A 12,260-nucleotide genomic window follows, 5' to 3' on the forward strand; every position below is an offset into this window, starting at 1 on the left:
ATTGAGGATTTATTACTCCTATGCTCTGCTGGAAGGGCAGTGATGACTGAGTGTGTTGACCATAAAAGGATGGAGCTACCTCAAAACATCATAATGATTTTGTTTCTTGGTGTTCTGAATATTTTCCTGAGGGGAAAAAGAAAAGGTATGGCAGATGGTTTTTAATTAGCTACCTTAATGCAATTCATCTCTAAATTCCATATGCCACTGAAGAGAAGCAGTTTTTCCCTATTTTTAACAGACAACTTGGGAGTAACAAGTATCCACAGAAGAAGTCCATGAAGTGATTTTAAAAACCTCCTAATCAGCTTGTTAAACTTCAAGCCAAGGCTGTCTCTGGCACTCCTGGGACAGCTGTCACTGCTACTGACCCCTCAAAATCTTATTGAGTTTTGTAAATGGAACTGGATATGTGTAGGAATCTAAATCAAGACTTCAACTTACTATTTTAATGTGACATGATACATAAATCCACATGGATGCTACCTACTGCAGGCTCTGGGACTGAGAATTAACTTCCCATTACTCACCACAAAGTGGATTATTGCAAGGAAAAGTGTTAGTTGTGAAAAGAAACATTAAACCATCAGAAGTTTTTTCAGAGGCAGTGTTACATGTTAAAAGGGTTTTTTTTCCTCAACTGGTCTTTTAGGAACATTTAATATGAACAGTTACTACCAAGTCTCCAGCTGCAGTCTTTCTCCCTTCTTATTCCTGGAGTGGTAAGAGTTATGGCATTAAGTGAGATACAACCACAAAGAATTAAAGTGTAGGAAATAACTGACACAGGCTTAAAAACCAAATCCCTCCTTTTCCAAATCACAAGGCTGCTGAGCAGCAGCTAAAAAAACAGCTGCCCAGGAGATGCACAATGCATTTGGGATTGGTTTTCTCTGAAATTTTCCACCACCCAAATGCTGCAAAGCAGTCAATAATTACTTTGGTGCATTAATTAAAAGTCTAAATTAGGCAGCTTATTAATTCCCCTATATGAGAAATACTCTTTTTAAATACCGTCCTAGTAGGAAATTCACTGAAGCATTTCAGATTTTCTTAACTAAAATATAATTAGAGAGGGTTTGAAGTATATTCCTGTATTTAAAAGCTAGGTTCTAAGAAGATATGCCAATACTTAAGCTCTTGGATAGTTAGCAGAAGTTCCAGTTACATCACTTTCCTCCTTTTTAGTAATCTAAAGGAAAATTAAAAGCTAAAGGATCACAACTCTTTCCTATTTATAGAGCATTTCTGATGAGGTTTCAGCAGAGGAGTGACACTTGACATTTTCAAACAATTTGAATTTCATGGGATACTTCTCATGTTCCTACTGCCCAACATGAGCAGGATGTGGCACAGCCCAAATAGAGTCAGGTTGCTTTTTCAAAACAACTTGTTTTTTCCCTTTGCCACCACACTTTTCTAATTCCTTCCCTAAAGGGTACTTGACATTTATGATTTTTTTTCTGCAAGTAGGAGACAGATCACTTCTGAAAGTTACACATTTCTCCCCCCTCAGTTTAGACATACAGCTTGAATTACATGAGAAGTGTAAGTCTCACAGAGTAAGCTACTGCTCATGCCAGGCAGATGTAGAGAAATATGAACAGTGGTAACCACTCCAAGTCTTACAGGCATTTCCCAACCATATTTTCCCCTTTTGGTCTTGAAAAAGCTTCAGGCCTGAGTCACTGCAAGACTGAGCAGAAGGAGCACGCCCCATGATCACTCACACCCATCACAAGGTGGTCACAATCTGTTTATTTTGCTAAAAAATGAGTCACAAGCAGAACTACTGAAGACCAGTAACACAGCTAAAAAACTGCTGTGCGTAATTACGTATTTGTCAAGAAACAGACATTTTCCCAGGTTTTACTCACAGTTTTCTCAAAATGTTTTTCTTCTTTCATACACTGAAATTTGGTCACATTTTCAAAACACCAGAGACTCCTCTAGAAATGTCTCTCAATTTGTAGAGCCAGTCACCCTTACAGATTCAGTGCTGCTGTTCATGGCATTAGAAACGTGCAAGTACATCTCGAATATCTGCCCATTCCCTTCCAGCAACAGGAGGTGATGCAGTCAGGCATCTCTAAGAAGCAGCTCTTAAATAAACATATGAAAAGCTATTTTTGACTCATTTCCTCATTAATCCCCTCAACATGTGTTTGACAACTATGACAGTTTTCACTTTTTTACCTCCCTAGTTTCTGGTGTTGGCCAAAGTTGTGATACCTCAAAGGCAAACAACTGCTTTGATCCAGCACAGCAAATTCTATTTTTCTGCATAAAGAGTTACTTAAATTCACCAAAACAACCTTTCAGACTGAGACAGAGAGCAGAAGTCTGTAAACAAGAATAAATTTATTTTAGATTCTTTAAAGATTTAATGATATACAAAATGTATACAGTATTATATCCTTATAACATTTTACCTTTCCCCATCAAACATAAAACACCATTTAAACAACTATTGTGTTCGTGCCTTAGGTCTGTATCTATAAGATACACTACTGAATAAAAAATTTATAGAGCTATATACTGCCCTTTTAATTAAAAATTACAAATTAGTACCTATGTAACAAAAAAAAATCGCAGCATGAAACTTCAGTTGGACAACAGGTTCTTTTCTTGCTGAATGCTCAACAATATTTGGGACAGTTAAATTACATTTTATTGGCATGAAGGTGCATTGCAATCTCCCATACTTTACACAATGCTAATCCAACCCTAGCCTCTCTTAAGTACCACAAATAATATAACATTGAAGATGTTTTCTACACAATTTTAAATACATTTACAAGTTATGTGTACATTCGGTTTCGATATACTGGTTTTAGGAGATCTTTGGAAGGCAGAACTTCTGAAGCAGTCACTACGTACGTACAAGGGAAAGCACTTCCAACTTGTGTTCTTACAAGGCAACTTATTTGGACCAGCACAAACTAATTCTTCTATTAAATATGATTATACCAGTCTATCATGGCTTTGTTACTATTTGACAGTGACTCGATAAAATTGAAATGTGTAAAACAAGAAATTTCATTATGCACAATTCAGGCTCTATTTCACAAAACAAAAACAACCAAGCCCAGTTTTACAGTTATGAAGCTGAAAGAATCCTGATTCAGGAGACTCTCTCTTTCTTTTGGAACAGATCAAGTTCCTACCTTCAACTTCAGTCTATTGGCATCTTATATACACCTCATTTGGCTCTGTCCTCTTCAAAAGGCCAGATTAAAAGACACCTGGTGATAAAATATTAGTGGAACATTTCCGAAAACACTCTTAAGAATACTCTGGCATTACAGAGGTAGGTGCTTTCTCCTGGTTTTGCTCACTGACAGTAAGACAAATGCCAAAAAGACAAATGCTTTACCTTAAAACATCAACTACCAAAATCCTTTTGGTGGAAGGCATATTTCCCACCACAAGACTACAGGAAGAAAATCCTCCACTACACCAAAATAAAATAAAAAATAAAACTTTCTGCTTAAAAAGCCCCTTTAAAAACACATCTTAAATACTTGTCATTATTCCACCTTTAGAATGATCAGCTGCCACACTGCTCTGTAGATGGTTATCACAAGTCATAAAATCCTTAAGATTATGGACCAGCCAAAATTCCACTTATAAGACAGCAATCCTTGTTTTGACTGGTCTTTCTTTTCATTATAGTGAGGGAAAGGTAAGTGACAACTTTGTGAGGTTCCACGAAGTTTGAACAAAGCCACTGAGTTGGTCACATCATCAGAGCATCAGACGAATAGAATTGGCCGGATCGGAATCTTTGGTGCAGCTCCCAGGCTGAATTGTCAATTCAGGGGCATCGTCCTGAGGAAATATGATCTTGTCAGGTGTGTAATCGTTCCTCTTCAGATCTGTACAAACAGAACAAAGTCGTAAGGATTACTGTTTCTTGAGCTAGTAGAATCAATGGGGTATAAAAAGCTAGCAAAGAATTGGATATGCAAATGCACTTATAAAGAGGAATTCCAGGATATGCACTGTCAAAAAAGGGATGTTTTTATCATAGGTGCAATCAAGAGCCTGAAGGTAAATTACAAAACTGCTGTTGATTACTTGTTCCACTTTCACAACATGCCTTGACGATTTCATTACGTGTTATACAACGTCTCATGACGCGTCTCAGGAGGAGGGCACTGCAGCTCTTACCAGGAAGTTTCAGTTTCCTGCAGCAGGAATTACAGTGGTGCTTTGCTCTGAAGTTTTTTATTGCATCCTCTCCCAGATTGGCCGGACCAAACACCATATCGTATGACCTTAGAAACAAAGTGCACACAAACATCACTTGCCCCTGCTCTCTTTCCAGTGAAAATTTTATAATACTTTAAGTCTTTCTTTACGCTTACCTTTTTTCCCCAGCTTTTATCACAGAGGGATCTGTCAAATTTTCACCAACACCTTCAGACAGCACATGAAGAAAAAGTTAAATCTGATACACTTCTGATTACATAAAACCCACATACACCTTGGCCCAGTGCAAGTTTCAGAGTCAGGGCATTACCTTGCAGATCTAATACCAACAGTTCTCCTCTTGTATACTCATATGTCCAGTGGCTGAAAGCCAGCATAACTTCCTCCAACATGTTAGTTGGGATTATTTCATCACCATTATTGTTATTATATTTTCTAAACTCTCCAGTCATGCACTCTTCAACTGCAAACCACTGGCCAGCAGAGTGGCAATATAACAGGAAAACTTCCAAGAACCTAGTAAAAAATACACTTGATGAATATAGGTCCAAAATCGGGATCTATCATTACTATTAGATTTTTATTTGATTTACTAACAATTTAAATACTTTTAAACTATTATACAAAGCCATTTAGATGATGACACTAAATTAGAATCACTGCAGAAAACACCAGTGTAAAATACTGCCAAGGACAATTCTGCTTGCCACATTCACAGCAATATTCCAATATTCCACATATAAATAGCTTAATATATTTGATGCATCTGTTAACAACCCTGTAGGCATTCCCCTGAGCCAAAAGCATGCAATAAAATGGCAGTTTAAAGACACTCACCTTGGAGAGTATGGGATGGATTTGGGCTTCATCTGGTTGAATGCAAAGGTGAGCTTCTGTGCTGCTCTCTGCTGCTGAATTTCCTGTGAGTCAAACCACACCTCATTAGCTGAATTACAGAACAGGAAACAGCAGAGAGCCAAGCAGGCAGTGGGAACAGTGTCTATTCCTCAGGACAGGGTAACAGATTACTTGCTTTTTAAACAATATCTGTATTTTAAGAATTTGAGCTTTTTGATTAAATAAGCCATCCTGGAGCAGAGTAAATAATACTAGTTTGAGGCGGAAAAATGATTCCTGTTTAACATATAATGCCTGTCCATGTTTAATAATTGACAAAGATAGAACTTACTCTCAAGCACAAGTGCAACACAGTGTCCTCCTTATAAATGCTTGACCAAGTATTCACAACTTCAGGAAGAAAAGATTTGATGATATAAAGATGTCCTGATTTCAGGATATCATATTCTGACCACGTGCATACAACTTTGAGAGCTCGACGTAAACCTCCTCCCATCTCCTCTTTACTTAAGAACTCAATTTTAGCACAGAGCCCCAGCTGTGACCAGGAGGACATGCTGTTGTTCAGGATACTGGGGGAACTTTCTTCGAGGCGATACACCGTGACTGGTTCACCTGTGGCGCAGCACAAAAAGTAATCACTGGACTGAATTTTCCACGTTCAAAATTAAAAGCACCGAACCTCCACCATTTCTTACAACAAGCTGCAGTATTAAGTCATTACAAACATTTTGAATTAACAAAAGATTTAAACTGCCCAGTGAGACAACCCCTCTGGCAGCTTTATTTTCCACAGAGCTGCAATATTTGTCCTCCTATTTAGACCTATTAATGACACTGTTTGAACAGTACTAAGAACACTGAATGAATATTTGTTTACAGTTTAAACAAGTGAAGATAACTTAAAGGAATCCTTCAAGAATAGTTTGTTATAAAACCGTTGGTACAATGCTACCATCACTGTAACACCATTTCTGAGGACAACTATAATTAAATCTACATTTCATAATCGAGTGAGTTGCCCTAGAAAAGGTGTCATACTCACATATATTTCTGAGCCTTCTAAGACAGAGACTAGACTTCTTTCAGTTCATAAAGATTTCAGTTTCACATTTGCTGTGAGAAACTGTGAACTTTAAAAGGATCAAACCAAATTAGAATCTATATAAGGTTTGCTTTTCTTCCCCAAAAGAACACAGGGAACAAAAACAAGAAATACAATTCTTACCTCTTGGAGGCACAGGAGTGAATGGAATGCTCTGTGATAATCTCATCAGGTTATTCCTTTCTACAGCTAGAGGAGAATTATAGCATTTGTTTAAGTTTAAGGATCTTATAAATGTCAATAAAAATACAAACATTAGTTCATAAGAGGGACTGACCTGAATAATAGTAATTGATATCCATGATAGGCTTGAAAGGAGAAGCAATGCCTAAAAAGAGATTAAGGAGAAAAAAGAAGAAAAAAAGAGATACTCTTGCTACTAATTCATGTACTAAAATACCACACACAAAGATCAACTACCAAGTAACTGGAGTTTGAAATGCACCTGCTGTGAAGAAAATGAAAAATTGTGCTTAAGTCTTTAGTACCTCAGGGGGATAAAATTGTAGTGCTTAATGCTAGGCTGTTTATTAAAAAAAAAAAATCAAAAAAAAATCACAGTATTGTGATGAAATTCCAAATTACCATAAATTAAATACATTCCCATATAAGACCCAAGCAGTTGGTCATATTTAAAAACCTCTCAACTTTAGAGCAGAAAGGAAACTTACCATTCAATGCATCTTCTTCCGATGGCCTGTGAAATCCACAAAAACAACAGTCATCTTCAAAACTTACTCTGTATTCCCTGATTTTGACACATCATCCCAGGTCACCTTGTTAACCTCACAGTACCACTTTTATCCTGTTACCCTATTTTTCAAGGGCAGTACAGGTTTCTTAATTACAAAAGAGTAATGGAAAGCTGTTAAGTAATCTCATGTTTTTAGAGCTACACTTTAAATACCTCCGAGTCATGCACAACATTATGTAAAGTTTGCATCACAAGAGCTCTTTCCCACAGAGGTGCTTTAATTAAAACTTGTTCACAACAGCTTACCCTTCTGTTATCAGATAAATAAGGTAATGGCTTTAACAGTTAACTCAGGGGGTAATTGTTAACGAGAGCAATGTCTGTATGATTTCAGAGGTGGTTACAGTTTGAAAGGTTGGGTAAAGACCTTTACCGGGAAATGAGCTGCTCACTGTGTGTCAACACAGTCATTTTCATGTTTTGCCCTCCAACGTGTGACACCATTAATCTAAACAGAACCTGTTAAAGCATGATGAAAGCTCAACCTGACCCCACCCATGAGTACCTGCAGCCCAGGGAGCCAACCCAGTCCTGGGCTGCATCCCAAGGAGAGTGACCAGCAGGTTGAGGGGGCTGATTCTGCCCCTCTGCTCTGCTGTGAGCGAGCCCAGCTGGAGCTGTGTCCATCTCTGGGGCCCCCAGGGTAAGAAGGACCTGTTGGAGAGAGCCCAGAGGGGGCCACAAAGATACTCTGAGGGCTGGAGCCTCTCTGCTCCAGAGACAGGCTGGGAGAACCTTTCAACCCAAACCATTCTATGACAATTCTACGATTCCAGTAAATATATTTCGTTATTTATTAGAAGAAAAAAATCCAAACTTTGTGGTTGTCTTTTTTTCCCTCATTAAATGCAATACCACTATAGCCAAAGACAACCAAAAAGAAAAACAGATCCAAAATACAGAGTGATAAAATTGCTCCATCAGTAAAAAGCTTACTTACATTTGACTGCTATTTGAAGGTCTGCCTTGTAGCCAATCCTTTAAAACAAAGGAGAGGAAAAACAAAGAGGGCTTCAGTTTTGTAAGGAAAGCAAAACATATTCAGTTGGAGGTGAGGTGGCAATGTGTTTTAAGCTCTTGGCATACAGCCTGTTTATTGGAAATAAACCAGGCTGTACTGAACTGCAGTTGAATGGAGAGACCCAAATACAACTGAGAAATGGTAACTACAATTAAAAGAATAAATAAGGCTCTATATGCACTACTGTTTATGGATTATATAAGTAATTCTTTTCTTTAAAAGAAAAGAATTTTGATTTTTTTCTACCAACAGAAAACATTACAGATTTTCATAGTGAGAACATACACAACTTCTTCCCTTAGTGAAAACAGGTCTCCTGTTGCCTCCTAGAACAAGCAAGTCCACAAATCAGTATTATTCTTTATCTGTTTCTTCTCCTTTATTTGTTCAGCTTCTAGTTCTGCTCAAGAATGTCACAGAAGGTTGATACAAACCGTCAGTAAGGCTGCTTTAGAGTCAACTTGCTGAGAGTCTTCACTCGATGCTCTCCTGCTCTTGCTGTACACTGCAAATAAAGGAGATTTGTAACTGGACAAAGAAAGGCAGCTGTCACTGTCACCTGTTTCCTAATAGTGAACAAATAAATAGCTCTCATGAAACAAGCCTGACCCACAACTTCAAAAGGAGTTTGCAGTGCTAAATAAATCCCTTTGCTTTTTACAACTCTGGCTGTCTGTGGCAAATAAAAGGCAACAGAACAGAGCTGGCATAGAAGAAACACAAGAAGCAGAAGATACAAGTACTACCAAACGTGAAAATATTTCAAGATAATTTAACCATTTGTGTTTGCTTTGCATCTTCCTAGGATACATATGAGCAAGGCAAGTTAGAGACATCAGGGGACCTGCACAGAGACCACTTACACTGCTCTGAGGCTGTCAGAGGGTCAGTGAACCCACCACAAGAACTGGATTGTCGTAGACCACTGTCAGTTTGAAGACCCTAAAAAAAAAAAACAAAAAACATTTACCACCAATCACTATTACCATTATTGCTTTCAACTACTACTCCTGGAACACTATCTCCCCAGTTTTTCTTTTTAGGACTGGCCAGGATTCTTCTAAATTTCTGGATGTACTTCAAACACCTCATTGCACAGAAATGCACAAATTGAGTGCATTAATTCAGTTAAAATGCTCTTCTCACATTAGCCACAAGCTGTAACATTTTCAGGCACACATGAAGACTCCTGACCCACACCCAAAGAGTTCTTTGCAAGTGAATGCTACAATAGGATACAACTACAGAAACCTCCGTTAGGCTGGATCCCCACAAGCACCATGTTCAGCTCATCTCTTTCTTGCCTTTGTTGGCTGTCAATTCTTATGTAAGAATGTGGCTCTGGCAGAAACTAAATCTGAATTTGCACCCTCCTGAAATAGCAACAAAATGTAGTAAACTCCTACCACCTAAAAACCTATGGGTTATGAATGCAATTTCCTCATGGACATACTCCTTCACAGCGACTACACATTCTTGGAATATGTACCAAGGTGGTCAACTTTTGACAACAAAGTACCTTTGGCAAAAAAGGAGAAAGGTAGTTTCATCACAAACTAGGACTGTCTGTAGAGTAGGTCTTACTCATCTATTAACCCAAGTGGTTACCTGAATAAAACATTTATTGTGCCCTGCTTTTGATTCCTAGAATTATAACAATTAGGAAGTTATTACCATGCTTTTTCACCGTTCTGTCTTACAGAATACACCCCACACATGGACACATACACAGGCACCTGTGTGTGTCCAAAACATGCATCAGATGTGTGGCTGTGTGCATGTAAACAGTTTCTTTACATCCCTAAACACTAGAACTGTTTAGACCTATGTCAAGGAGACATCCAGTTTACAGATAATGAGATCGGAACAGAGACCCATGCCTTTACTGGAAAGAGTATGGTAAGTATCTGCTGAAAATAATGTCCCCAATAATTGGAAACTTTCTTTACTTACTTGAAGTCTGGTTGTCTCTATACCCTCCAATATAGCTTTTTTGAAGTCTTCCTGTTGCTCCTATCAAAGAAACAAAGTAAATTGTTAACATTAACCCCAAATAATCTGTGCCAAAAATACACACAAAAAGCTTTTTGGTCACACATTATACTCATCAAAAGGTTCAGAAGAAGCACCTCAGCAGACCAGAAGCACTACAAATGGTCATAATGCAATTCTCAGGCATATTCTCCCCTGACTGCATGATAACTGCAAATAGTAATTTGCATGTACTAATTCAGCAGTTACATAGCAGAAACTAGTTTTCATATACATATATATACACACACCCATATATACACATATATTCACACTATAGTACTTGGAAGGCAGGTTTATGATTAATCACTCTTCCGTTTCAGTAATTTTTATTATTCTTTAATGCAATGGAAATTATTCATTTTAGCTTATGATGACTTTATTAAAAAGCTTTTTCTTCTTGGAAGGATAATGAACGATTTTTGTCGCTTTTGAAAATTATATACACTGTCATCTTCCTCTATAAATTATAATGAAAATCACTCTAGTCTTCCTAAAGGCTGATCTTGAAATTTATGAGCGTAAAACATTTAGTTAAACACTAATTATGGGATGCTTAATTTTAATCTCGATTCACAGTTGTAGTCATCTCACCTCATAACCTCAGAGTTTGTTTATTATTTCACTAGTATCCTATTATGAAGCAACAGTACCTGATGGCAGTTAAGGTTACATGAGTTTTCACCGGATTTTTTTTAATTGTGAAACAGATGCAAAGTGCAGTCTGTAAGGAATGTGTAAGTTTTTTTGATTATATTTGATACCATGATTTAGCAGTTTAAAAGAAATTTATCTCCATTGACATAACTGACAAAGCCTTTCATGCTTACCTCAATATCAGCTCTTCTTTCCTTCATTTTGCTGGCTGCCTCTTTGAACCGCTGTAGGTCCATGCTGTCTCTGTGACCTTTGACACAGTGAATTCAAAAAGAGTATTCAAAATCAAAGGCAACCTCCAAAGTTCTGACCATGCCAATAGTCTGCATCACCATAGCAAAGGGTTACAAACCACCTAAGGTCTGTGTGCCTGTTTGCACTAGAAAAGACATTACAAACACTAAAGTAAAGATTGTTGTAACAATAGTATCAAACTACTGCCTTTCCTGCATTGAGGTGTGGAGCATCACATTCAAAAAGTAAAGCTAATATTTAAAATTTTTACTCAAGAGCATGCTCCTCACAGGAAAGGACCGAGGCCTGGATTACAGTACTTTTATGTATGCTTGACGAATGAAGGGAAAGCAGACAGTTTCCTGGAGGTAGCTTTTACAATATACCCTTCATCCTCCAAGCTGCAAGAAATACTTTTCAGAATTTTCCCAAGCATGTGGCTTTGTAATGCATGAAAATCTACTTGGCTTCACAATCGAAACCTGCATGGTATTACAAATGTTGAAAATTGAGTACAGTAAGAATGAAGGGTATGTTCTAAATGCTAGAGATGTCAGAGGACCATATACAAAAAAATCTGGCTCCAGTAAATAAGTATAGTTAGTATTAAAAGTTATTAGTGGTGAAGTACATTTAAAGATTAGATAAGAGTTGTACAATCACTGTCCATAATTTCTGTTTAGCCTTGCTTTCTTTTTACAACCCTGAGGCACTTGTACACAAATAGCTAATGTAGGTAACTTCTTAAAAATCCAAGCTTCACAGCAGTAGAATAAATTCTTGTCTAGAGATTTAAATTTACACAACCTCAGCAAATCTCTGGAAAACAGAGACATCCCTAAACTACAGCAAGAAAACAACTTTGCAGGCAACCTGACAATTCCAGATTACAATCTTCTACTAAACACTAAGCATACTTAAAGCATTATCTACTTTACAGGGATCAGTTAGTAAACCCACACCTGTGTTTTGCAATGAATCTGCCACTGTTTTACCATTCAAATATGCAGGTAACTAACCAAAACCATCCCCCTTTTTACTGTTAAGCAGAACTTGAGGGGAGGCAAAACGTTATATTGAATTAAAGGATTTTGGAAGCTTCCAAAATGACCCCAACATAGGATAGCCTAGTCAACAGTGGAAGATCCCAGTTGTAACAGTGTTTAGAAATATAGTATAGGAGGAACCCTCAGCTTGACACAGATGCCACAAAGATATTTGTCCAGGACTCCATCAGCCTGAGTAGTGTTCTGTAATTACGTCAAGAAATAGACAATATTTTTGATTTATGCAATCAAAGGTAGGAGCTTTATAATGAGTCACAAAAGGTTTGTCTACAGTGCCCGTACCAAGTTGTACAGCTGCTAATTGCCCAAAACTGCTAC

At 37.6% G+C, this 12,260-nt stretch overlaps 1 protein-coding gene across 1 annotated transcript in view; it reads right to left on the reverse strand.

Moving 5' to 3' along the window:
• Positions 1–2,341: 2,341 nt before the first annotated feature.
• TRPM7 (transient receptor potential cation channel subfamily M member 7) overlaps positions 2,342–12,260 on the reverse strand; it is a 51,893-nt gene continuing 41,974 nt past the window's right edge. The window contains exons 27-40 of the mRNA XM_066328386.1: positions 10,815–10,891; positions 9,907–9,966; positions 8,817–8,895; positions 8,388–8,458; positions 7,873–7,910; positions 6,850–6,875; positions 6,456–6,506; positions 6,302–6,367; positions 5,405–5,688; positions 5,053–5,135; positions 4,526–4,731; positions 4,371–4,422; positions 4,174–4,280; positions 2,342–3,878 (exon numbers count right to left, since the gene is read on the reverse strand). Of these exons, the coding sequence (XP_066184483.1) occupies positions 3,748–3,878; positions 4,174–4,280; positions 4,371–4,422; positions 4,526–4,731; positions 5,053–5,135; positions 5,405–5,688; positions 6,302–6,367; positions 6,456–6,506; positions 6,850–6,875; positions 7,873–7,910; positions 8,388–8,458; positions 8,817–8,895; positions 9,907–9,966; positions 10,815–10,891 (1,331 nt within the window). The 3' untranslated portion in view covers positions 2,342–3,747. The remainder of the gene's footprint in view (positions 3,879–4,173; positions 4,281–4,370; positions 4,423–4,525; positions 4,732–5,052; positions 5,136–5,404; positions 5,689–6,301; positions 6,368–6,455; positions 6,507–6,849; positions 6,876–7,872; positions 7,911–8,387; positions 8,459–8,816; positions 8,896–9,906; positions 9,967–10,814; positions 10,892–12,260) is intronic.

This window comes from Sylvia atricapilla, chromosome 13 (assembly GCF_009819655.1).
Source record: "Sylvia atricapilla isolate bSylAtr1 chromosome 13, bSylAtr1.pri, whole genome shotgun sequence".
Lineage (NCBI taxonomy): Eukaryota > Metazoa > Chordata > Aves > Passeriformes > Sylviidae > Sylvia > Sylvia atricapilla.